The 27563-nt window shown below is 41.4% G+C and overlaps 1 protein-coding gene across 8 annotated transcripts in view; it reads left to right on the forward strand.

The window, feature by feature from the left end:
• Positions 1-27563, forward strand: part of UNC13B (unc-13 homolog B) — a 205960-nt gene that overhangs the window by 52595 nt on the left and 125802 nt on the right. For 4 of the 8 annotated variants that reach the window (XM_033085072.1, XM_033085076.1, XM_033085073.1 and 1 more), the window contains exons 8-11: positions 3981-4016; positions 10103-10325; positions 25070-25396; positions 27295-27385. In XM_033085072.1, coding sequence (XP_032940963.1) covers positions 3981-4016; positions 10103-10325; positions 25070-25396; positions 27295-27385 — 677 coding nt within the window. The remainder of the gene's footprint in view (positions 1-3980; positions 4017-10102; positions 10326-25069; positions 25397-27294; positions 27386-27563) is intronic. The other 4 variants (XM_033085074.1, XM_033085077.1, XM_033085075.1 and 1 more) reach the window with 1 other exon arrangement.

The raw sequence follows: 27563 nt of genomic DNA on the forward strand, positions 1-27563 counted from the left end.
TGGTACTTTATCAGAACCAAACAGAATCTCTGGAGTTTAGTTTGCTTTTATAAATTTACTTAGATGGTTTCCATTTGTGCTAAGCATGGAATATAATAGGAGGATTAAATGCAGTGGTCAACAGCAAATGATAATGTTCTGACAAGGATAGTAGGTCCCAACCAATCTCAGAGGCTTGTGAACAGAAATGAAACAAAATGGCACACAGGCAGTCAAATTAGATGGCATTAAAACTTGGAATATGCTGCTTTTTTAGAGTGTCCCTGCTGATCCAGGCTTGACAGTGTGAAGTGGGGAGGAGGAGTTGCTCCTTGAATAGTTGCGTAACTGAGGCAGAGAACAAACATATGTTATATTCAGCTAACAGTGGGAACTTAGATGTGCTTTATAAAATGTGTTAATGACAAAAATGTTTTAGCTTCCAAGGCATCACGCTGCTGGCATTGCTTAGTCCTTAATTGAGGGTTTATATGAAGCCTCATTTTTTGAGTACCAAAACTTACAAATACAAAATAATGTGATAACCAAGACACACTGTTAGTGTTTAAGAGCACATTGAATGTCTAGTCTGACTTGTCTGTATCATGTATTCCATTGTTGCTGTATGTTGTTGTATGGTCTTGGAATGACAACTCTCCATTTTCTATCTGTCTAGACTACTTGGTGTTTTTAGTTTTGTACAGGTTTAAATTTGTTCCCAAAGGTGATCTGGGAGGGATTTTTTCTTAACAAATCATGGTTATGCATATTACTTTTGTGAAAAACAACTTGAAAAGGCTAAAAAGAAATTCTGTTTTCATTAACCTTCAAAATATCAAGACTGTCAGCCCAGGTCTTCTGTGATTATGCTGAAGGACTGAGATATATACTGTTAGCTCCTGAATCTTAAATGAAGCAGCATATGTGTTGAATCTTTAATAAATTCATTTTTTTCCAAAATGTTAGACACTAAAGTGAAGTGGGTGTTAGTAAAAACAAACAAAACCGGAGTTTTGAGCTTCTGGCTGAAAATCCCTTACTCTCTGTTATTGCATCCCTTTCTCTTTGCTCCTGCAGCATTGCTTTCCCCAGTCTATAGCTGTAGCATACCCTGGTCAGCCAAACCCAACTTCTGACTGTGAGAAAATGTGCAGGTTAAGAGCTGATGTCTAAGGGCAGCTGCTGCTCTCCTTGCCCTGCCCTGCTTGGCATTGACTGCTGTTTGCCTTGGACAAATCCCTGTGGGATTTTCGTGCTGTTCATAAGGAAGTTGGTAGCAGTGAGATGGACAGGTAAGTAGCTGGCTCAAGGTCACCACGGTCAGTTTGAGGACTGTTTCATCCATGGGAGGTGGTAATGCTTCTGCTCCAAGGACAGGCCTGCTATCCATGAGGGTTGTCTTAGCACTTTGGGGCTTTCTCCTTGCTGCAGTTTCAGATGATGAGTAGTGTTGTGCCAACCATCAGGCGTTTTTCTGTCAATAGAGATTAGCAACATTCTCAGCTGGTTTCAGAGGTCACTCATTCCCTCCATGCATTTTGAGTACAATGGTTTGTGCAGAGGCTGGCAGTCTGGGATTTTTATCTTTGTGAAACAAAGGACAGATAAGCTCCATTTCCTCTGTGGTTTTTCTGATCTGCATACCAACTTTGGAAATTTATAGTTAGCTTCTGATGTTTCTTCCCCAGTTGCTCTGGGATTTTACATGTGCATTCGTTTGTGGATAATGACATTTCACTAGTATGTAGCCTGACTGCAATAATGCTGTGTCACTACAGAGTCTTTCTGGATCTTTGATAGTTACACAAGCTGCAAATATTCGAATGTTCCTTCCTTTGCCTCTTGCTGTTCACCCGAGACACAGACATTTTGATGGAAGGATGTGTGTTAGGGTAGCTATTACTTGTGTTAGTGTCTTGAGGTTCTTAGGAATGATATACACGTAAGCTGTAGTTCCACTTCTTCATTAATAGGTAATTTTCTTTAATGGGAACTCTTGGTTACAGCAAATCAAAGTTTAGTGCAGAGCTCTGTCAACATCTTGCTCTTTTTCCTCAGTCCCTTTTCCTATGTCCCTGTCCACTGTCGTGTTCTCCCTGCCTCTGGTTTCCGTACCCTTTCTCCTGGTTGTCTCCCCTTTTCATTTCTTTACCATGTCTTTTACGTTTGTTTTCTTTGCCAATTTGGTTGTGTGTTTCTCTTTTTCCTCTCCTTCCTCCCTGAAAAAACACTCAGACCTCTGTCAAACCTGGTATTTAGGTTTTTTGTTGTTGTGAAAAACAAGCCTGAGTTGATAGCCCAGTGGTCAGGGTCATGCAGAGAATGTTAGGTGGATCCTGGCGGGTTTCTGATGCTTTTGGATACATCTTAATCTCACCAGCACACCTGGCACAGGTGTATTGTCGCTCTTGCTGCTGAGTGGCATTTGTCTGTAGATTGTTGGTGCTTGACTTGATAAGCTTCAGTTTGCTTCTGTTGTTCAATTCAGTAAGTAAGAATTTCTGTACACAGGAGAGGAATAAACCTTTTATACTCTATGGTAACTGCATGTGTTCAGCATTATACCAGTGGTTCTTTCTGAATCAGCACTGTAAAAATTGTGACTCAATTTGTTCCACTTAGTCAGGGCTGCTTCCTTTAATGACCAAAGCAAACATACATGTGTTATTTTTCCCCCTCTAACTACTACTATAGGAACCAGAAGGTAATGGCCTACCTTGGAAATTCTACGAGATATAACAGTGCCACTTATACCTGAGCAATGCCTGTGCCTATGCAAAGCACCACATGTGTGTTGTCAGAGCCTAATCCAGGGACCTTGAAGTACTGATGTGTATCTGAGGAACAGTGTTGCTTTGTAGACCTTTTGTTTCTGAAAAGAAAGGAGCAATCTGGTTGTAGCTCTGATGCATGTGTGCCTGGCTGGTAGCTAGAGATGGTAGCCAGGACAGAAAGCTCTTACTTGTTCTCTGTCTGCATGTGATGAATTTGTTTATTGTCTGCCACACTTGACGCATCAACACTCCTATAAACGTAACTTTTTAAAGTGTTTTTTACACTGTCTTCTAGAAATGCTGGTTCTGAAGCATTTCTTGCAATGCAAGTTGTGTGCATGATTCTGAAGTGCTTTGAGGATGTGTGTGCTGGTTTGTTCCCTCCATGGTCCTGAGTATGACCTTGAGAGGTCACACTTTTAAGGAGTCCAGGGTCTCCTGGTCTGCTTTTAAGGGAGAAGGCTTCCACTGACTGTTTTGGAAGGCATGATTCTGCGTGATTTGTGCTGTCAGCATGGGTATTGATTAGTAAAAACTTTAATGCCTTACTGAACTTGCTGTGCAGCTTTAGTATGAATTTGCTTTCACCTTCAGTTTTAACATGGAAAGGTTTGCTTACTGTTGTAGATTTAACTTCATGGGTGTTTGCCTTAGAATGTTGTGAGAGACCTTAAGCTTTTTACCAGTGTGTATATCTGCCTAGCAAAGTACTCTTCACACTGTTTACATGCACACAGTTTTTCATGCTGATATTATTTATGAGATGCTCTCACCACTGGGTTAACTTTGTTCTGGAAAGGGGGCAGAAATGGAAAATATGAAGTGACCTTTGCCGCTTGATTTTGCAGAGTTTAGCCTGGAATCAGATACTGCTCTAAACTGGACTCTGGTTTCTGAGATATTTAAGTATAGTAGGGAATAACAGTGTTTAATTGCTCTTGCTAGGTTGACTGATAAGTATTTTGTCTATTTGTGTTAATAAATGCATGATTGCTTATCAATTCCAAGAGTTTATAATGATCTTAGTTTTCAGAATGTCTTACAAAGCAACTGGACATGAGCCCCAACATAAACTTAATGTTGTATTTATAAAGAAAAAATCCCTTACATTTTCAAACTCACAATCTGTAAGGCATTTTAAATATGTGAAATGTATGCTTGTGGTTTGTTTTTTCTAAGCTTTCTTTTTCCATTCCTATTTTTTTCTGCCATTTGTGTTACATGCAGGCAACTGGAGTTATTTCGGATGGGGAGAGCAGCTGAGTACGTAACAGTTTGATTTCTTGCAAGCTTTCTGATTGTATAGTGATGCAGCATGCTCCAGTACAAGGAAAAGTGGAAATATTCATGCATATAGAAAATCTGTTCTGTTGTATTTTCTTTTACTTACACTTAGTTTTCATATTTGTGTGGATGGATGGCTGTTCCTTTTTTCACTTTTTTAGCTTTGTTTTGGTCTTGTTTTAAATGAGTTGCTTGTGCTTTCTACTGGATTTTGAGGACATGATGGCAAAATTGGACTATTATTCTTTTCCTGTAAAGGCGATTCTAGTTTTTTGCTTGTGTGTGTCTTTTGTGTTGATCTTCATGCCTATCTAAGCCCAAATCAGTGTTTGAAGTAGTGGAAAAACACAAGGGAATCTGTGGTCATTTTCTTACTAACATAAGAAGATACAGTGGAAATATATTCCAAGTACTACAAATAGGAGTAAATCTGAACAAAGAAATTACTGTTGCACACCAGTGGGGTTGTAGGTGTTGTGTTATGTTCAACCTCAGTGAGACAGTATTATGTCAAAAGTGGCAGGGCTTTGCTTTCAGTAGTGCTGACCAGCCTTGGACAGGAAAAACTCAGATACTGCAGCTGTCTGTGATGCTGCAAAATTTTTGTTCTTTTTTTCTAGAAAATGTACCTGAAACATCTTCACTTTCTGAAAGTGCTACAGATGCCAACAGGCAAGGCTTCTGCTCAAGACACAGTGTGTGGCTTCTACAGTCTGTAGAACATGCGAGGGTAGATCCATGAAACAAAGTCATAAAGCAAAGGTGTTTGTTCCCTGTGTACAAGACAAGAATGAGAGCGTTGCTTAGGAGAGTGTGCAAATAAAGATCACTGTGACTGCATCCTGCAGGCAGAGATTCTGCCTGGTGCTTTTCCATTTTTGACATAATGGAATTTGGAGAGGATGCTCTTGCTGGTTCTGCTGATGTTACAGTGGGTTTCATATGTGGACCTTTTCTGCATTTTAGAAGTCTTCCACTAGTGTCTTCCCCATTTCTTCTCCCACAACATTTTTGTCCTCCTTGTTGTCCTGTCTTTGATCAGACGTAAGTTCTTTGTGCGTCGGCAGTATGGACCCACTTGTTTGTGCTCAGTGCTGGATGTCTCTATTGTTTATTCCTAGAGGTGAGATAGGATAACTTGAGAGGTAACTAATTAACTGTTTTACAGTACTGAAAAAAGGACCAGTGTCCTGAACAGATTTTTTTTCCGTGTTTGGGTATGTGGGAGGGAAATGGGGTGCTTAAGTCAGGTAGAGGTCAGGGAGGGCTGTGTACGTGTATTTCTCCTGTTTATCCAGAGAGTCAGTGTGTGGTGGTTTTGTTTTAAAAGGTACTTGTATTCATGAGGCTCCCTCCCTTTGTCCCTCCCTCCCTTTCAGTCTTCCTTGCTATTCTGTCCTCTTTGAAATAATTTTAGCATCTTTACAGTCAGGCTTGTATTGGTGTTATTGGTGTTTCCCAGTGAACTCTGTTAGTTTGACAATATAATGAAAAACACACTTCTAATTGTAACGCTTAAACAGCAGCTGAGAAGGAAGCAACAGAACGAGCATGTTGGTAGCTGGGAGAGTTTTTCCTGGTGAGAGCTTCATGCAAGAGGAGTGCTGTAGCCCATACCCTTGTTAGTTGGGCAGAGTGTGCTTTAGGAAAAAGTCGTCTTGTACTGCTGACCTAGTTTCCTTTTAGGAAAGGGAAAGACTTGCAGAAGCAGGGTAGATGTTCAAGGGAGTCTTTGCACTTCAGCCTGTCAGTTCTGTTCTTTACTGTTGAGTGTTTCAGCAGCAGTATATTTTCAAGTGATAAAAACAGGACTATGAAAGCTCTTAAACTGAAGACTTAGCTGCAAACATATCTTAAAAATATGCAAATTTCTAATGTATTTTTAAGTGATGAGGGCAATATGATGAACTAATGACCTGCAAAGTTGAATTTAAATAATTTTTTAAAACCTAGGCAGTTTCAGCATGAAGAGATACAGAAGAGATTCAAAAAACACCCTTGTGTCCCTTTGAGATTTTTTCCCTTCCTTCTTACTTCAGTAGTCCTTTTTAAGCTAGTACACATTTTGGTTATGAGATTTTAGAAAGCGTATTTGTCAGAAGTGACCAGTGGTTCAGTAGATGATGGTACAGTGGGATCTGAGACTTTTGGCAGCTGTGATGAGAAGAAGTTTAAATAGGTGACAGGTAGGGAAGGTGAACGAATTTCAAGGCCCTTGGTGTGGAGCTGGTAGAGACTTTTGCTGACCTGGAAGTTATTGCACTTTATTTGCTTCTACCATTATTAGAATAGACAAAAGCTGTGAAAAGCTGAGCGCTTGTTTTGGAGAATTAATAAAAGTTTTGCTTTTGTCCAAGATTTTGCTGAAGTTTATAGAGGATAACTAAGCTTAGGGGACTGGATGACACATTGTGCTAGGAAAGTGGGAGGCAATTTCAACTGAGTATGTTTTGAGAGGAGCTCCTGCTGTGTCTTGGGACCTTAAGCCTGCAAAACCACTTCTTCAGGTGGATTCATCCAGCCACCTGTAATAGTTTTGCTGCTAGCTTTCCTTCCTGTCCTGAAGTTTTATTTAAAGTAAGCTGCCAGAGGCTAAAGGGGACTAGATGAGCTGGAATATCAGGAGTGTCAAAGTGGTTTTGAGACACTAAAAGCTCTGTGTTCCACCATGCAGCAGTCATGTTATAATTTCTGGAGGTGAGAAATAGGGGGAGGAATAACAGTCACAGAAGATATCTCCTTTCCTTGATTTTCCCCACTCTGTGAAATCCTACTGTGTGATGTGACTGCCCCAATGGGTTTTCTTTTGCTGCCTATATGCATGAATATTCAATAATGAAACACAAACGGCATGCTTCTGCCCTGCCCTTCAGCCTTACCCACAGCTCTCTACACAGTGGGTCCAGTGACAAAGAAACAATTTTCATCCCTTGACAGCTCTTTGGTATATGTGAAATTTCTCAAAGTGGGGTAAAAAAATTACTGTCTTTTAATGTTTATTGTTATGTGTCTTGTTGCCAATTTAACCAGTTTAACTGATCTTCTGAGACTGAGGCTAAGCTCCAACTTCGCATATGGAAGACTTGTTTTATCACCTCTTTGAAGAAAACAGTACTTGAATTTATTACATGTGTGTTTGTGAGGCATATTTTGTCAAAACATGGGCTGCAATGCCTCCGTTTCAAGGGGCGCTGTATCCCCAAAGCCTCTTCTGCAAGTTCTTGTCAGTCTCTTAATTAAAATTTAAACATCAAATATGTTAATGAATGGGATCATCACTGTATGTTGGCATTTCAGAAAATACTTCCTTGCAAAGGAAATGTGTGCTATAAGCCACATATGGACCAGGTTTTGATGCCTTTGATCAGGCTGAGCAATGTCTTCATTTGAGAATACTTCTGTTAAATAAAGTGAGATTGCTCATAGGGTAGTTGCAGTTCAGCATGACTAAGAGTTTTTTGAGTTGGCTGTTATTTATGACTCAGTTGAGGATTTCTGTCTGGTATTAACATCTGTGAATGCTGTTAGGTTCACGGGGTATACATTGGAGAAAAAACACGTTCCTGCTTCATGGAACCTTGCATCCTTTTAACTTGCCTCAGGGAGGCATTTTGTATCATGACCTTAAAGATACTTCCTACTGTTAAAAACCAGTAAGAACTCTGAGAAATTCTGGTGTCAGCTTTTATAAACGTATATGCTGTAAATGTTTGATAACATTTACACTAATCAGCTATTTTTGGATGTTGCTTAGAGATACTGTCATTTATGTGGGAAATCTTCATTTGATAGTGCAGAGGTGAGATGTGATGACTAGTTAACAAATCCAGATAGTGTTTCTGCAACAGTTTGATTCATTTGGAATTCTCTGAGCCTGTCAGCTAGTCAGCATTGCTGACCCATAGAAGCAGTGTTCTGCTTCCTAATAAACATAACTGTCTTTCCACTCCCAGTATTAGCGAGTCGCTGGATTCAGTTTTTTTTCACCCAGATATCTGTGCTACTGATTTGTATTTTTTGTTATACATTTGAGGTTAGCAAAATTGTTTATCCCTAAAGCTTTGGTCTGGTTACTTTTACCTGTCAGTTAGGCTGCCTTCAGACTCTACAAATGCTGTGATGATTATGGAGCCACAGCTGAAGAGCTTTCCATTATACCAGAGTTCCTTAGGCTTACCTTAAATGACAGTTACATCCGATGGGATGAAAAAAATCAGCTGAGCAGTGAAGTGAGGCATTAAAAGACTCTTTGAGCAGTGTGTTTTCTGTCCCAGTAGAAGTAATTATTGTTCATTAGATGGCAGTGGCTCAGGTGTTGAGCAACAACAATGACATTGCTCAGCTGAGTAATAGCTTGTTATTCTTGTGAGGTCAGTATGAGCCTTGTGATTGACAAATAGATCGGCCCTTGCTCCACAGGCTGGAAGTTTGGTGCTCCTCAGTGAGGTTTGGCGTATTAAATTATTTTTGTGTAGTAAATTTTGAATATTTTTCCTAAGCAGCGTACTGTGATTAAATTGATGGACAATGTGCTTTTAATAAAGCTGAATACAGCAGCATATGATTGCTATTCATTTCTATTCAATTGACTAGAGACTGACAAGAACCCTGCAGCATTTAAACTGCTAAAAGCAGGAGGCTTAACTCCGTTTTCGGTGTGGACAATCAAATTGAATTGGTTCTACTTAAGAGTGTAGAGCAGGGCTTTTTCAGGTGGCCTGTATTTTGCAGATATTTACTGCTGCTGTTTTTTTGTCTTCCATCTACTTTGGAGCACTAATCTTCCTATGTTGTGAACTGGAAAGATCATCAAGAACAAATTTTAGATTTAAAAAATGGAGATTGAGTTAGAAGTATGAGAAACACCCATGGAGAAAAAAGGAGTTCCCTGATGCTGCATTCCATCTGCTTGGATTTTCAGCACTGAAATGCAGGGTTCTTTAAGGATCTGGCATGTAAAGAGCGCTTTCACTTTATTGTTCAGCCTCATGATGAATGGCTGTGTAGGATACACGCCATTGGATAACCTCCCAGTGAAGGCTTTAATTTGATTGTCCTTTTTAGACAGACTTGGTGGCAGAGAGAATGAATAATGGCTGATCCTTATTTTCTTTTGTTTCGAGCATGTTAATGGTGCACTCCACTGCCTTATGGTGTGTGTATTTCACTTTAAGCTTGCCAAGATAACCTTGCATCCTGCACAGCCATACACAACCATATATCTTTGGTACCCTACCTCACTATAACTTGTCATTCTCCTTTCCTGAAGGGTTATCAATCAGAACTGTGTCTGCAGGCAGAGGGACTCACTAGAAAGGAGCTTTTTCCTTTGTGAAGGTTATTGTTTGTGTTAAGTACTATGCTTAAGCTAATTTATCTTTGTGTGTTAAATGTATCAGTTTTACCCTGTAAGAAGTAGTATAATTGTTTACAAACAGAACTGCTCTCCCAGTTCTTTTGATTTTCCTACTGGTACTTTCCATTAATTTCTCCTAACTTAAACTAATACTTAAGAAAAGAAGGAAAAAAAAATGCATTAAAAAATCCAGAACCACAAAGTTCTGGTTAGAAATGCTGAGAGGAAAGATGAGTATTACAACTTAAATGATGAAAGTTTTTCAGAAAGAGCTCCTTTCCACAAAGAAATGTTTTTGTCTTTGTGTTGTTTGTTTTTTTTCCTTTTCCAATATCTAAAGGTTCATTTTGGCAGCAGCAAAGTACCTGAAATTTTGGGTGCTGGGGGTTTTTGTTGTTGTTGTTTGGTTATTTTTTTGTGTGTGAAGGTTTCTTTTGTTTTAAATAAAGATGTTTTAATCTGCTTATTAGTAATGACTAAAGAAAAATAATCTGTAATAGGAATGGGGAAAGGAGGGTGTGGATCTGATCACTGCAGTTCCTTGGTGCACACTCAAGAGAACTGGAGGTTATAGCCAGCTCCCTGATGGAGATACAGCCACACCAGGAATTGTGTTTTTTTTGGTCATTCTTCCAAAACTAAACGGGTTCCATTGTCCCAGCAAGGCAACTTGAGAGAGCTGTGCCCTTAAACTGCTTTTGTCTCTTAGCCTTTGAAGATGCTGACAGTGCTGTGGATGACCGGGACAGCGACTACCGCAGCGAGACGAGCAACAGCATCCCCCCTCCGTACCACACCACCGTGCAGCCCAACGCCTCCGTGCACCAGTTCACGGGCCCAGCTCGCCTGCAGCAGCAGGGAGTCCTGCGGGATTCCTGTGCCAACTCCCTCCAGAGTTATGATCTGGATTATCGGGACCATGTGGCTGTCAGGTGAGTCCTGTCTTATGGGGAGCTCTCCTTTCCCCAGTGTTTTTCCACTGCAGACCATGGGGGTACCATGCTGGCAGGGGAGGGCACATCAAGGGCTCTGAAAGTCTTCTGACGGGGAGGTGTTACGTGTGTTGTTGACACTGGGATTCTGCTGTAAACCAGGAAAGACCTGTGAGGGTATGTGTTGCACCAGACCTGGCAGTTTAGGGAGTTACCTTTAAAAGATACACTCAACTTCAGGTCATTTACTCTTGGTTGTACTTTTTCCCCATATTCACTGAGGGCTAGAGTAATGGGTAGTTGATTATTCTGATACCATGGGGTAGGTGTGCCTCCCAAGCCAGTGAAACACATTCTAGCAGATTTATCTTCTTGGGAGCTTCTTTCTTGGTGCAGATTTATTTTCTCTTCTGGATTACCTCCAGTTCTATTAGATCTGCCAAAACAATGTATTCAAGAACAAAGTCTGGAACAGATAAGTTGTTGGGTTTTTTCCTTCTGTTGCTGTTATCATATAACACTGTTGAATGCTGTGCTTTCTCTTTAGATTTACTTTCAGCTGTTTGAAAGTGTGTTTGTCCTGAAATTTTTTTTACCATAAATCAGTAGTTTCAAAAGTGTTTTTAAGTTGTTGGAGTATTGAGCATTGCAGCACTACCTTACCAGGATCAATGGCTGTGAGCTAGAGCTATTTGTGCAAGGTGAAAGCAGAGGATTTTGGACAGTGCTGGTCAGGTTGGTAAGGGTGGTGCTGTAGAACAGGCTAAGCTGCTGCTTTTGCCCTTGGTGAGGAAGGAAGAGGCAGCTACTTAAGCACTATCATAGAGGTGTAGAGTTTTATTTGTATTATAATCGATTTGTTCTACCTAACCTCCCTTGGTGCAAATGTTCTTGTTTTCTGAAGCCTGAACCTAAATTCAGTTATTGTCTTGGGTGGCTGAGGCCAGGTTTTGCCCTTCTTGATGTATGATCATTGATGGTAAAGGGTGAAATTTAATGGTAACATCTAATGTTGCTACTGTTACTGAGGTTTCAAGAATAGGAGCAAATGTGCCAGCAAAATGCATTTACTGCAGTGTGATGCGTCATTCCTAGTGCTCTGTTCCTTGTTCATTAAATGTCTTCTATATAAGCAAGTTATTCCCTTTCCCGTGTGAGTCTGTGCTGCTGGCTTGCAGTGGTAAAATTGCTGATGATCTAGCTAAGATGAGCTGAGGCTTTTTCTTACTGGAAGAGCTGAGCTGAAAGTGATGTTGGACCCCCAGTCAGGGGAAGCCAGTGGTGGCGGCTTATTTTTGGAGTTGTATGATTTCTTGGGGTGGTGTTGGCAATACAGGTAGCTTTTCATGGCTTAGTTTGCTTGGAGTCAGTGTATATGTGAACTTCTATCTGTATCTAAAAGATAAATGTGTTTGTAAGACCTTCCAAAGAACCACTGCTGATTTGAATTCTTTGAGAATACCAAGCTGGGATATATTTCTTTTTTTTCCCCTGATTTCCTTGAGGTATTGATATGAAAGGATCTGGACTGATAAAATTTACTTTAAAACCATGAGCTTTATAGTTTGCTATGGTCTAAAATTACTTTCAGTCCAAAATGCAAGTCCTTGATGGTGATCTGAGCATTCATGTTTCCATGTGCATTTTCTATGTATTTAATCTTAAAATGTCAAATATGCAAATAAGCTTTCCCAAGAAGCTATGTGGGATTAAATTGCTTACAAGAAAGGTATTTCTAACAAGCTGGCTGAACAAAAGCACATGGGTAGGTCTTAAATATTTTCAAAACAAAGTTGTAGGTGAGTATTGTAGGAACAAATTGTATTTAACTTTTGTTCCTAGCAGCTCTCATTTCTGTGTACCAGGCGGTCACCTGATGAAATGAGTGTTCCTGGCAGACTGCAGCTGATGGTTGCTGTGAAAATGAGAGCTTGTAGGAGGTTCTCCTGGGCAGACCCAGAAGAACCAGACAAGAACCTGCTGTCTTGAACTGGGCAAGAGGTTGTCAGTGCCAAAACGTCTCAGTTGAAACTGTCTGTTCTAACACCTGGGGTTTTTTTCTTACAATATTTGAGTTTGGATGAAAAAGTTCTGCTTCTCTTTATTAGCTGTTACCTGTGATCATATTCCTTTGATAGAAGTAATGTATTTTCTTCAAACTTTTCCTAAGGATGACAAGCAATATTGTTACTTGTCCTTGGAGTGTGTTTTGCTGCCAGCAACCAGTTTGGCTTCAGAGGAGCAGACATCTTTTCCTCTTTTTTTTTTTTTCTTCTTGTTTGTTTGGGTTTGTTTTGTTTTGTTTTGTTTAAGCATTAACTTTTTTTTGCAATGCTCATTTTCTTTAACTGTTTGTCCTCCATACTTTGCTAGTCTTGCTCAGTATGATAGCACAGATTCCACTGTGAGAGGTTGCACTGACCTAGAGTCCGCATCTGAGCCTCTGGATCTGTCAGATGAGTGGGTTACCCTCTTTGAACCTCTCTGCCTGTCTTCCCACCATTGCTGCTTTGAAGTGTTCCTTTGGTACATTTCAGCTGATACTTGCTGTTTACCTCAGCTGTTTTTTAGATCTGTAGTAGTTAAATGCTGGGCTGATGTCTTTTTCTTATTTCTAATAAAAGGGATGCTTTGTAAAAGAGAGAGGAAACACATGCAGAGAAAGAAACTCAATTAAAAAGAAAAGTAATTTTCTTTATGCCTAAATTAGTCAATTTTTTTGGCTTACCATTCACAGATAATGGCTCTTCAGACATTCATGTAGCTCCCATTGCCTTCAGCTGAGTTTTGGAAGGGCTTGATCCAGTAATTATGGTGGCCCTGGGAATCTTTTAAAAGAAAGTTATTTCAATTACCAGCTTAAAATAGTGAGCAAGAAGTATAGTAAGCGTTCTGAAGTGTGTATAACAGGACTCATTGAAAGTAATGAGCATCTTTCCAATTAGTATAAGTTAGCTAATACTGTTGGAAATGCAGAACTAAAGCAGCAGTAGAAAATGCAATGACCCATCTCTCTTTCAGGGCTATCCCATCTGTATCCTATGTTGGCATGCTCCATGCAGCTCTCATGGTGAAGATTCTTGGATTAGCAGTATCCATAAAATGCCTTTGTGCCTTCTGTCTTTTCCTTTCTCTGGCATTACAGAATCAGGAGCACACATGCCCTCATGCTCTTTAATTCTCAGCAGTGGGTGATGTGGGGCAAAGCTGCATCTTTCGATGATCATTTTGATGTTTGTACAGTTTGTATGTAGATTGTCAGAAGATGTCCTTGTGAGGTTTAAATCAAAAAGAGGTTTCCTTGCTGCTACCCTTGGGGTGTTGAACAGCTGAGATAATCCTACTGACCAAGAGATAATAATTAATCGCAAAATACCAAGGGTCATTTACTTGGATTTCTAGGAAGCATCAGATTGTTTCACAGCTTAATCCATTCTTCCACAATTATAAATTGCTGGATCTGTTCCAGATACATTATAAATGGGAAGTACAGATCCTGAAAAGCATCTGGGGTTTATGATGGGCTAATATCCAGCAGGAGTGTTTTCTTTTGCCTTCTGGTCCAATAACAACTCTGAGAATCTTAACTTTTTGTTGGTAGGGGCACCTTAAGGCCGTTAGCTGCAGCAAGAGTTCTCCCACCAAAGAGAAGTGGTGAAATAGCTGAAACTCCTCTTGTTGCTCATGCCCATGGTTTGCATTTTGTCCCCTGTCCCCACTTGCCTGAAGTCCAGTGACTCCTAAGCCTCCAGGTGAAAATGTCTGATCTGTTGTCACTCCTGGGAGGAACAGAGTCCCTGTGTGCTTTATCAGTACTGCTGAAACAAAGTCTGCAGCCCAGAGCGACCGAAATGCAGGCAGAGCATAGTGGCATGGTGTGCGTGGGCACTGCATCTCAAAGTAGTCCTGTTGCTGCAATAAGTGACTTCTTTTCAGCATGCCTAAAAAAGCAACAGCAGAGTACTGGTACAGCCAAGGCTGTGTGCCCTCACTTGATCACAAAATGCTGTTCTCCCTCAAAAAGACATTTCTAAATTTTGTGCAGACATAACCGATGCAATCTTGCAACCCATGCTACTTTTTTTGACTGTTTGATTGAAGTGTAATGGTGGTAGATTGGCAGGTTTTCAGTTTTGTTATTTCTGAATGTATCTGATTTTAATTTTAGTTTATTTAATGCATGTCTTTTTCATTACTATTTTTTCTGTCCTTTCTACAGCTTTTTTTAAAACTGTTGTTTTTCCCTTCCTATTTTTTTGCTACCTCTCTTCCTTTCCCTCCCACTCTCTTTATTTCTCATCTCAGACAAGGATCCCTAGCTAGAAATGAAAGAGTCAGGATCATTCCGTTTGACACTGAAGATGGAGAAGAAGAACAGGAGAGTAACTATGAAGAGCTAGGGAAACTGTTAGTAGAGGATTTCTTAGAAAAAACTCATAAAACTAGAAGTTGGCATGAGAAAAACATGAAAAAGATGCAAACGCTTTCAAAAAGAGAAAATTTAAATCATTGTGAAAGATCAAGGTGCTGCCAAAATGTGTGTCTGGTGTCAGGGTCTGTAGATGTCCCTAGATATCCTCAGGAATATGATACAATTGATAGAAGAAGGAAAAAGAAGCTGCGATACAATTTTGAAGACAGAGAACGAATAAGTCTGCAAAGTAATGGAGGTCTGCAGTTTCCTGGGGAGAAAACAGTTTATTTCAATGGTTTGGCAGCTAGTTCTGAACCCATTGAGGATTTCCCAGTATATGACAGAGTTGGAAAATATGCCAGTAACTCTGAAGGTAAGAGGTTGCCTGCTTATCCGGTCCTGCGTCCATACAAAAATGGATTACTGGTTAAAAGTGGCAAGTTGCCCAACAAGCAGGGGATGAACCATGAGGACTCACTTCACCTGAGTAATACTGAGGATATGAAACACATGAGGATGCTAGAGAACACTTTTGTGCCTGTTGATGTCCTTGAGGAATTTGACAGCAGTGCTTCTGATGAGTTCCAGTACTCACCTGTTTCAGATGATGAAATGGGGGAACTGGCTGCACTTTCAAAAAGATGGTATGATTCTGACATCAGCCATTTGAGAAACATAGCTGTTAATTTCCCTGCAAATACAGGCTCCCAGTTAAAAGCTAGCTCTGATAAAAAACATAAAACTAAAGAGAGCAAGCATGATCATCCTGTGCAAGACTTAGCACTGTCTCCTGTTGAAGAACCCAATGAGGAGTACATAGACACAATGGATGAACTTCAGTGTCTGGTAGAATCAGTCTCTGAATACTTGGCTGAAAAGGAGGAAGAAATCAGCAAATTTGGTACATTGCCAGAAACAAAGAAAAATATTGAGAATGTGCCACTGAAGCAGGGTAATGCTGATAATTCAGCAGAAGCTAAAAAGTCTGAGCAGACCAAACATCTTGCTGCAGAGGAGAGTACCAAAGGCAAATCTGAATCTCTTCCAGACTTGTCAGATGTGAAAAATACAGTGAGTTCCCTGTTCAGCTCTTTCACAGAGAAAGTGGGGTCGAGCACAAAGCAGCTCACAGCCTCTGTTGAGAAACTTGTGTCTTCCACTCCAGAGAATACAGAAAACAAAAACTCATCAGAAGGTGGAATCTTGAATGTATTTACTAATAAGGCTAAAAGTGAGAGTTCTGCTTCTGGAGGGGCAGCAGATAGTAAATCTGACACCAAATTCTCTATTCAGTCTTTGCTACCATCCCAGGTGAGCAGTGATAGAGGAGCCCAGAACACAAACTCCAACAAGCCAGAAACAACTGCGACAGACAGTAAGGCTTCTGCACCACATCCTCCCCAACAAACACAAGGAAATTCTGCCGACAACCAGCAGAGCCAGCATTCAGTTGTGAATTCAGTAATAGGCATGTTTAATCCTTTAAAAATCTTCTCTGAGAAGGAAGTGCCAAAACAAGAAGTCACAAAAGAGGAGCACACCAAGGACAGTTATGCTGTGAAAACTGAGGAGGCAAAAAGGAGTGAGACACCATCTGGACAGACATCAGCCAGGACCAGCAGCACTGTTCCAGAGGCACAGAAAAGTGAGACTAGAAGTGAGGCAGAGATAAATGCCAGTAGCACTTCCGTGTCTTCGATCTTTGGTAGGCTCACAAACTCAGTCAGTTCCTTCAGTCTGAAAGCCAATCTTGATGGTCTCTTGGGTCCCAAGCAGCCAGATGTGCCACAGAAGCAACCAGATCTGCATCCTGTTACTAGTCAGCCAGGTCCCACTTTGGTAGAGGGTGTGCCCACTGACAGGGAGCAGCCTCCTGCACAGCACTCAGAGAATCAGCATCCTGCAGGCCATGGACTGGCAAACAAGCAAAACACAGGTCATGTGGAACCTAAGTCACAGCCTCAAGATCAGGGTACAGCATCTGAAGGGTTTTTTAGCCCACTCAAAAAGTCTTTCAGTCAGTTGTTGCTTCCTTCCGCTGAGCAAGGGAAGAAAGAAAGTACGTCTGAACATTTTAAAGACCATAAGTCTGAGGAGGATATAAGACAAAATAGTTCATCAAAGGAAGAGCACTCATTTCCTTTCGCTGGAAAACTTCCTTTTATCAGTGGGCTGGGTTCTTCAGCAAAGCAGGAAGTGAGGAATGAGAAGGGAGGCTTTATGTCATCGTTATTTAAATTTTCTTCTGCAGAAAATCTAGCATCTACACAGGACCAAAGAAGTCATCAGGGTTCTAGTGGCAGTTCTTTGCATGAAGGCAGAAATAGTAAATCAGAAAATGCTGTTCCAATAAAATCTAGCTCAGTTTCAAATTTATCAGACAATAAGGAGGAACTTCTACAAAGGAGAAACATGAATAAAGAAAACCTATCTACTGTCCATGTAAACAAAGAAAAACACCAGGATAGTGCCTCTGCTACCCATAAGGCCAAAGAAGAGCAGCATACAACTAAGAGTACTCAAGAAGAACCTAGAAGTGTGAAAGGAGGACTGATGAAAGAAGGACTAGTAAATACAGCAGACTTAAGCAAAGGCTCAGTTGAATCCACCTCTTCAGCCAAAGGGCCAGAAGCTCCAAGTGCAGATGATACTCAGAAGAAGAACACACCAGGTTTTCTTTCTGGCTTTCTTCACATTTCTTCAAATGAAAACACAGCCAATAATCAAGACTCAACTGCTAAAAGGGAGAGTGATAGCCAAAAAAGCACTTCTCCTGGATTATTTTCTGGCTTACTTAGATTTGCCTCAAGTGAAAACTTGTCTGAATGTAAGCAAGAAAAGGCAAAACCAAATTCTCTGGGCTTCATGAAGCTTTTTGATAGAGGTGAGGATTCTAGCTTGGAGACAAAACCGAGTAATTTGGGAATGGCTTCTGACAGTCAAAGCAACACTGGAGAAAAGCAGGAGGCTTCCAGCTTCTTTAAAAATCTGCTGCCAAAACCAAAGGAGAAGCAGGATGATGTGAAAACAGTAGAATCTTCCACTACTGAGCACCCATCCAGTGCAAGAGCAAATGAAACAACTGAGCCTCATGCTCCCCACGGTGGACATCCTGTGCTCCCTGAGGCCCTAAATCTGCAAGCCAAAGTACAGGACTTGTCTGGAAAACCTGTTAGTAGTAGGCATATTCCTCACCAGAATGCAGAATCTAAAGTTTTTCCAACTCCTTTAAACAAAGGATCAAATGAATCTCTCAATTTGACTAATAAAAACTGTAACCCTACGGAGCAGTACTCAGCTTATCAGGAAACAAGGAGCCATTCCAGCTTTGAATGGGAATATGAAATGGGAGGGTTGGCTGACACTCATGGAATAGCAGTACCAGTTTACTACGTCTTAAACCAGAACCCTGTTCTGCCCCCTCAGTTTTTGGACTGGCCTGAAAATGATGTGGTAGTGAATCTTTGTAAAAAGGATGGGAATGCAAATGTGATGGATTGGCAGACTAATGCCAATTTTGATGGACAGAGTCTAGATTTAAGTGCGATGTCATATGAATCATTTGACCAGTTAATGTTTCAAGACATTTGTTTGGAAGAAAACGATGCATGGACTGCTAATTCTCTCAATGAAAGTTGCAGTAATTTTCCACCCTTTGAAAGAGACAGCAGTTACTCATTTGAAGAGTTGCCCATGGATTTGAGCTATTCCTCTGGCTGTGATGGAACGATGTGGACACTAATTGACCAAGAGACTTTAAGTGTGGATGAAGGCTTGATGTACTCATCCTATGGCCGGGAGTATCAGGAATGGATAATGATGCTTGAGCAGGGAGTGTGGTGGCCATCAGAAGATGGTGATTGTGGATACTACATGTACAGTGACAACCAGTATGTGTATTCCCTGCTCACTGATCCCACTGGACAGTATGTCTATGTGTGTGCTCCTGAAACTTACTCCTACATGGACTGCTGGGATTATGATTTCCAGATGGATACCATTCCAAGTGCTGTGCTGGAAGACAACACCATTGCTGTTTGTGGTTTCAAAGTCCCTCTCGGCAGTGAAGATGAGCTATTTTGGTTTGCAGAAGAAGAGAGTCTAGATGATTATACAACAAATAAACCCCTGGATTTGTCAGTAGCTTTGCAGAGGAGTGACCAGCTAATGAACATGAATTTGGAAACCTTCTCACAAATGTTTGAGGAGTCTATTTATTATCAGAGAGAGCAGCCATTAGACTTTTCAGGTTATAAACTTCAAAAACTCAAAGTGGATTTCAGACCTGAGAAGGAAACCCTGAATCATTCAGAGGAGCCTCCATTAATGCTAGATCTCAGAACACATTCTAGGGCAGCTTTCAATAAATCTCTGAGTAAGGAAGTCCACACCAAGGAAGTTGATAAGGCTGTCCCAGTGACAACTTCGGGGAGTGGGTCATCAGGATTCTTTGGATTCCAGCTGTTTCAGTCTACTCCTAAAGCTGAAGAAACTGCAGCATCTACTGAAAGAGTAACAGAAGCAAAAAAGACTGAGGAAGATAAGAAAACACCAGTGAACAAAGTTAGCTCTTTATTTTCTGCTTTGGGTGGACTGATTGGAAAGTCTACAAGCCCTGGCTCTGAGACATCAGAAGATTCTACCTCAAAGAGAACAGACACACGGTCAATACCATCTGAAGATAAGACTCATGTTTTATCACTTACACCAAATAAAAAATTGGATGAAGAACAAGTGGGGCAGAAGTTTCCTATTACATCAGAACCGAGAAGAAATATTTCGTCAGAACTTAATTTGGAGGCTGCTAGAAGTGAAAAGCCAGAATTACACCAGACTGAAAACATCCATGTTAAAAAGCCAGGATTAACAAGATCTCCTTCTATACTGAGCCAAACTGCTGCAGAGGGCAGGCCTGTACGAGAAGAGAGGCCTGTTAAAGCAGCACCAGCTTCCAGGCGTCTTGAAAGGCATGCAGCTGTTAATGAACCTAGTCAGCCACAGCCAGCTCAGAGCCAGCCAGCCACTGAGCCTGAGGAGACATTATTTAAAAGTGCTCTGAAATTGTTCAGTCTTGGAGAAGATTCTCCTGCAACCTCAACTGCCAATAAACCCCAATCTTCTGGATTTTTTGATTTCTTTAAAACACAAGTAAGCAAAGTGCCACAGCCATCACCAGAACTGGAGAAGAGGCAAAGTAATAAACCAGAAGAGGTGAAACAGCCAGAACAGAAGGAAACCTCCAGCATCTCATCTTTATTTGGATCCCTTGGCGATCTCTTCAAAGTGGAGCCTGTGTCTCCTCAACCAACCTCAAGTACTACAACTCTGCCAAAACCCAACAGCAGAACTGTGTCTGAGCCAAGGCAGAAGCCTGAGAAGTCTGGGGGTCTTCAGAGTGCGAGTATGCCATGTCTGTCTTCCACCACCAAGGAAGAGGTGAAAACAGAAGGCATGGACAAGCAGGTCTCTCCTAGCCCCAGGGTGCAAGAGGAACAACAGAGCAAAGAAGCTGTGAAGGAGGCTCCTGAGAGTAAAAAAGTGACTCCTGGAAATGTTTCACAGAAACCAGTGAGTGTAGCTCCCAGAGGAAGCCATCTGGGCCAGCCAGCTGGGCAGCAAAGCAGCACCCCTACAGCCACACCAAAGCAACAGGGAGGTCATGTGAGAGACACAGCTAACCAGGCAAAACCAAAGCCTGACCAGGCGCCCAAAGAGTCAGGCTTCAGTTTGCCATTCAGCTTCTCTGATATCACTGCTCCAAAATCCCAGCCAGCCAGTAAGAGCCTATTCTCCTTCTTCACTGGATCAGATGAGCCAAAGCCTTCGGCACCTGCTGCTGCTCCTTCTAGTGGGAAGCAACAAGAAACGGAGGGGCTGTTTCATCTGCCCTCCTTCTTCTCCAGTGGTCCAGCTCCTGACAAGAGTGTGCCTCAAAGAAGTACTAGTTTTAGCTTCTTCAATTTGACATCCTTTTTGGATGAAAAGCCACAAACTACTCCAGGACAGGAAAAAACACCTAAACCAGTGAACTCTAAGCCACCAACTGCTCCTGGACAGGAGAGTAATACAAAACCAGCTAAAACCGGGAATGCTAAACCACATGTGAAGCCAAGTGTTTCCACCGACTCTGGTGTCAAAACCAGCAGTTCTGCCAGGCAACAAGATGCAGACAGTAAAAAAGAAGTTGATGATATTATTGCAGCAGTGACTGGCAAACAGATGTCTAATGACCTCATGATCCCGGAAAATAAATCAGAAAAGCTGGCAGTGGAAAATATACAAAATATTGCTGCAGTAGCTGAAGACAGTGGTTTAGAAAAGCTTTCACAGACCAGTGAAGAGAGTGGCTTAGGAAAGATTCCACAGACCAGTGAAGAGAGTGGCTTAGGAAAGATTCCACAGGCCAGTGAAGAAAGTGGATTAGAAAAGCTTCCACAGACCAAGGACTCCGCAGTTACCAATTTGTCTGCTTCTGGTCCTTGCCTTCAGACTCCCACTGTGCAGGAGGGTTCTCAGGACCAACAGAGTATTTCCCCAAGGGCAGAAGACAGTGCTTTGGATAATATGGAGAAAATGGACAGTATTGCACTTCCTACTGATGAAGAACCTTATTCTTCTGAAGAGCAAACTTCTGCAAAGGTTGATCATAGCATGGCCTCAGGTGATAAGATGGATTCCCAGGGTCTCAATGACTTAAACAGTATGAGTGACATGAAAAACGAAGTGGTCTCTGAAGAAGTATGTTTACAGAATGAGTTACCAGAACAAAAACTACCTGCACAAACTGACAGATTACAAAGGGCACAACAACCACATGTTCCTTCTAAAATGCCAGAGGCATCTAATTTACAAAGCAAACCAAAGGAACCTGAGAGTGATAAATCAGTTCTGGATTCTTCAGTTGAAATGTTTTCAAGTTTCATGACAAAAATGAAACCACCTAAAACATTTTCTGGTTTCTTTTCCCAACCTGAAGCTAGTGCACCTCCACCTGCACAGAAGAGGAGCTCCTCTTTCTTTGGTTTCTCATCCCTCCCAAGTGGTCCAGCACCAGCTTTTACAAATGATATATTTGGTATCTTCAAAGGTCCAAAAGAATCTCCAAAAGAGGTGCCTCCAAAATCCACCCCTAAACCTCAAAGCACTGGTGTAAAAGATGTCACTGCGTCTGTTCCAGCAAAGGACTCCAGGAAGCCGGAAAGTACAGCTGCAGCCGGAGAGTCTAAAAGAGATGTCTCTACCTCTGTGAAGAATGATGCAGTTCCTGCTTCAACAGAAGAGAACTCCTCAAAAGAGTCTCCTATGAAAACAGAAACTGAGGAGAGCAAGAGCTTGGAAATCTCTAAGGAAGAACCTTTGAAGGCCACTCTGGAAACGGGAGTCTCTAGTGAGAATGAAGCCCTTGAGGTGGTGCAGCAGAGTGATGAAGCACAGCCCTCTGAGGTGGTAGATATTCAGCCGTGCCAGTCTGATCTCAGTGGTGCATTTGATACAGTGCAGGCTGAGACCACTAACCTGGGTGATGTGGGTACTTTCCAACCAGATGTGAGGCCTTCAGGCACAGCAGAAGAAGAAGCTGCTCCTGCAGACAAGGCAGCCACTGACATCCTTCTCACTGGCTCTACTGATGAGCTTGCACTGGAAATGGAAACCCAAACCAACAGGGCAGACACAAACCTTTCCCAGTTAGATGAGAGTACTGCACTTGAGTCAGAGCCCGCTGTTGCAGGGGATGAGGCCAATGCTGATCAGGCCAATGCTGGTATTGATCAGCAGGACTTGGTCAGTAGTGATGGTAGCAAACCAACAGCTCCAGCTGATGAGCCCAGTGTTCATCTGCCTGAGGTGAATGAAGAAAAGACACGTGAGGTAGAAGAGCAAACTGCTGAACAGGAAAAACATTTAACAATTGATGAGATGCCTGCAGAAGGGATTGCTTCCAAATCTGACTTGAAGAAACAGGGAAAAGCTAATAATGCTGCTCCAGATACAAGCAGTAGTAAACCTGTCTTTGAAATACCGAACATACCCAGTTTGCCAAAGTTCGGCTTTATGTCATCTTCTGATAGTGGAAAACCTTTTGGGTCATTTTTCTCTCAGCAGCCACCTTCTGCTAATAGAGCAGGAACAGATGAGGGCCTCGTGTCCAGTTTTAAGAAACTCTCTATGTCTCTGTTTGAAGGAGGTAGTGAAGAAAAGGTGAGTAAGCCAGAGAGTGTCCAAGGAGCAGTATTTGGGAAAAAGCTAGATTTCTCCTTTCCCTGGCAAAAAGACATCAAGGAGACCTCTGCCAAAAAGGAACCACATGTACCACCACAGGCTTTGTCAAAACCAGATGACAAGGTGTTAGGAACAGTCAGTTCGGAAGAAAACTCAAAATCTGCAGTCTCTGATCAAGTGACTGACGCAAATATAGAAATGAAGTTGTCTTCAAAGCAGCCTGATGCTGTAGACAATGAATGTTCTGAAGAGCCATCTGGTGCAAACACTGTTGATGATACGTCCAACAAAGAGCTGGGAGAGAAGCTTGGTGAAGAGTCAGAAGATCAGCAGAATGTGATTTCAGGTGAACTGCAGAAACAAGATCAGGCAGAGGAGCGTGTGCCAGACAAGCGTGAGGAGAGAGAAACTGGGCTTGATTCTGCTCCTGATGGAGCAGTACTGCATCCTGACACACTGGCTGCAGATCTGCATAGCGTGGAACAACTGAAGGAGAAAAGGCTAGTTACAAATGAGGCATAATAAATGGGATTTCACCATTTATAATGCAGTGCTGCAGCAGTAGAGAGTGGCCTTGGTGTCTGGTGTTTGTAGCTCAGTCCCAGTCCCCTGCCTGTTGTCGGTGTGATATCTCTGGTGGCTGTCACAGACAATATGGCAAACTGCAGTCACTAGTTACCTACGAGCCTTTAGACCATTTCTCACCTTTTTCCACTCCTTTTGTAAGTGTAATTGAATTTTCCATGTTATTATAATGTATCCCACTGAATGTTTTTAGTGCTGATTTCATTAGCCTTTCAGAAGTTATATGTTAATTCTGCTGCATACAATTCACTTTGTTTTCTTGTTTAGTAATAATAATATTGTATTTGCTAAGAAAAAGTACAGGTAGAATGTATTTTGTTCTCAAAATGCAAGGTAAAGGTTTTAAATTTTAGAGAGAAATTTAACTTCCTATATACATTATAGTTCTGTACATTATAGAGCTATTTAGGTTCACTTCACATTATTGAATATATTAAGACACTTTCAGAAATATCAGTGAAGGTATTCTAATGCTTGGTCTTCCTAAAATCCCTGCAACATTTATTTCATGCAGTTATGAAAGTCCCTAGAGGAAGGTATCAGTATTTTGTGAGTGTTTTCAGTCCTGTGCATGTGCTAAGTTAGAATTATCCTTGAAAATCAAAACAGAGACCTGCTAATGTTTAAGTATATATACAGTTCTGTACAATATAGGGGAAACTTGCTTCTCTGATCATACGATTTCAACTCTGCACTCACAGAACTTCCTGACTCCAAATTCTTCTAAGACTGCAAGAGAAAAATATAAGTGTTACTTAATTCTTTTCCACAGTTTTCCTGACTGCATGAAACATTTCTGTCTGCTGTATTTTGTTTGAATATTCTAGGAATTCAGTCCTGAAAGTGGTGTGTTGAATCACAGAGGTCACACCCCTGTGATGCTGGGGTTTTTATATAAAACAAATTATTGAGAAAGCTCTACTGGAGTGAGACACATGACTTTGATTTGAAAAATTGCTCCACTTTTGTAAAAGGTTCTAAGTTGAAGGCCTTGAGAGTCTTAGTCTTGACTGAAACATATTTTATCATAAACTTTTAATATATAAAAGTAAACTTTTTTTTTAGCGATTGTCAACTTAAATAGATGTTATAAAGACCCCAACTGCAGCAAAACTGCAGAAGACAGAAACACTTTCACTCTGAATTGCTGTATTTCCATTCTTATTCCTGTCTGGTTATTAGAATATCTTCACTGCAGTTTCTAGCTTTTGTAAGGTGAAGCAGTAGTTGGTGCAAGAAAGACCAATGTACGGAGCATATATGAGTGTATATTTATATGTACAAAAGAAGTACATATGGTTTATATGCTAGTAGACTGTATATGAAGTATTTCTACTGCATACTAAACTTTTGAGGTTTATAGGTCTATATTTACAAAATAATCATAAAAATACAATAGTTAAGTATGACTTCATGCCTTTTCAGTAATAATTAGTGTTTTGCTCAGGTTTTTTACATGTGCAGGTTGTTTTGTGTTTTTCCAAGCCACTGTATTTTTCTGATGGACTTTCTTATTCCCTCATAGTCCTGCTGGCAGTAGTAGATATGGCTCCTCTTGCAATGTCAGCCAGGAGAGCTCTCACCTCAGTGAGCTGGAACATTCCCATGAAAGTGCCCATGGCTCTGAGCAGGAAGATAATCACCAGGAAAGGCAGTCGAATCACTCTTACCACAGTTCAAGCAGCTACCAGAAGGACAGTCAGGCATGGCCCAAGGAGCAAGAGGAGCCTCATGGCAAAGGAGAGGAGGAGAAGGTCTGCAAAACTGAGGAAAAGCCTGCAGACCATTCTACAGCTAAGTTACCTCTGGAGCTTGAGAAACCCAAGGATGTTGATGCAGGAATCCACATGAGGTAGGTGAAACTATTACCCATTTTCAACTAGTTCAAAGAGGATTCTTCTATTTCCTGTTTCCCAAGGCAAGTTATTCTTGCAGCCTTTTCTGACAACTGAGTTGATGTTGCTGATCCGTGAAACATCTGTTGTAGAGGATCAGTTACTTATGGGATGTTGGCTAAGCTGAAGCTTTGTTTGCCATGTGTGCAAAGAGGAGCACTTGCTAAAACTGTGGTTTTTGTATGCATGTAGAAGGGAACCACCACCTTGGAGCTCATTTGCTGGATTTTCTGTTTCTGGTTTGATAAGCATACTCTGCCCCCAAAATAGCTGCTTCCATTGCTCATGTGGGATCAAGTTTATGCTTGAGCAATCAAGGATTACGTGTTTTCATGGTTAGAGCTTCACTAGTTCCATTCTTGTAGCAGACTACCACCATTAGAGTTAGTGTTTATGTAGTTGTAGGTTGTAGAGAATTACAGCATGAATAGACATGTTGCTCTGACTCACTGTGGCAGCTTTTCTTGTCCTTGTACTTTGGCTTTCCAAGCTGTCAACAGTGTTGAAAACAGGCTTCAAAAGTATTTCATCTAAGTTTGGGGGAGTAGAATACTGAGTTTTGCACAGGTTTTACAAAAATTTCAAATTTCACTACTTAAATTTGGGAGTGACATTTTTCCTTGAGGTAATCAAGTCATTGCAGCCCCTGGATGTGGTTTCGTAAGAGGTACTTTCATAAGTAAGAGGTATTTTTTAAATCTGGTTCAGTTAGATCCATGGGAAGATGTCTGCCTGTCTGTACCCTTGGAGGGTACAGCTGGTGTCACTGTTCTTGGATGATAGAATTAACTACAGGAGTTCATGTGTAGGCAAGCCTTACACTAGAGATGAAAGGAGGGAAACAAGACAAGAAAAGTGTTAAACTGTTTTTAAACTCTGATTCACTTTCCTCTTTTCCTTACAGAGCAGCAGGAGTCTTGTCCCAGAATGGCTGGCCTATATTTGTTCACAGGAAAGGTTATTCACATAGTCTATTTCAGGCTAATTTAGGCATCTAACTTGGATGCTCCTGCCTCTCTGGCTCCCTTTCTCTCCACCCTCAGGCAGTGCTCTCCTGTCTCCATGGAGCAGGCATGGAACTGAGCTCTGAGTATTGATCCCTAGAGCTGCATCTGAGCTAGACCTGTAGCATGGATGTGTGTTCATCTCATCTATGGGATTGTTTTATACAGCCAGCAGTGTGGGGTGGGTGCTTTGCAGCAAGGAAAAAGTGCTTGCTTTTGTAATTTACACCTCAGCAACATACAAAATCAGGAATGCAACCAAAAACCCAAGGTGTCATAGGGGATTGCAAGATGTGCTGTGGGGCACTGAGGTGGAGCATTCCTGACAGATCTGCATGTTCTCTTGAAAAGCTGTAGGAAGTCGTGGAGTGACAGAGGTTCAATTCATAGTGGAAACTCACGACTAAGTCCTGTTGTCAGTGTTTCCACTAAAAAGGGGGCTGTAAATTTGTAGCAGGAGGAGTAGGAAGGAGCAGTAGCTAGAGAGGAACTGCAACAAGCATGGGGATATAAAATCTTCCACTTACCTCTTTGTAATTAGGATACCATTGTGTTGCACTGGCTTGGTCTGGTGTCACAGACTGCTTTCCTCTTGTTTGCACGACCATCATCTTCCTTCTGGGCTTGGATTGTGTACAGCTTGTATCTTTCAGCTCATCAGTTTCTAAGGTGGCTCTTGAGTTTAAGGAAACCTCTTTAGCCTGTCACTTCCCAGGACACATGAATAGCTGTGCTGACTGGAGCCTGTTGGTTCCTTCAGAGCTGAAGCTGTAGTTGCACTCTGTGGTTGAACCTTCAGTGCTACAGATAAATGTCTTCCATGTGGTGATTTCCTGTTTCTTGCTTTCAAGCTACCAGGGTGACATCGAGCCACCACCATTTCCTCCAGCAAGAGCCCATTGGATTAGAGCCATTAGCAAAGTCCGACTGCAGCTTCAACAGGTAGGATGGAGTGTTGCTTTGGTCCTTTTCTGAGTTGCTGTGGCTCAAGGTTTCACTTCCTTTTCCTTACAAGACACCTCTTGATGTTTTGCAGACAAAAATTTTATCAAATGTATTGTGAAGGACTGCAGAGTGTTGTGGTGGTTTTAGAACTCTCTGATTCTACCAACTGTTTTTA

The sequence above is a fragment of the Catharus ustulatus genome, chromosome Z (genome assembly GCF_009819885.2).
Source record: "Catharus ustulatus isolate bCatUst1 chromosome Z, bCatUst1.pri.v2, whole genome shotgun sequence".
NCBI classification, from domain to species: domain Eukaryota; kingdom Metazoa; phylum Chordata; class Aves; order Passeriformes; family Turdidae; genus Catharus; species Catharus ustulatus.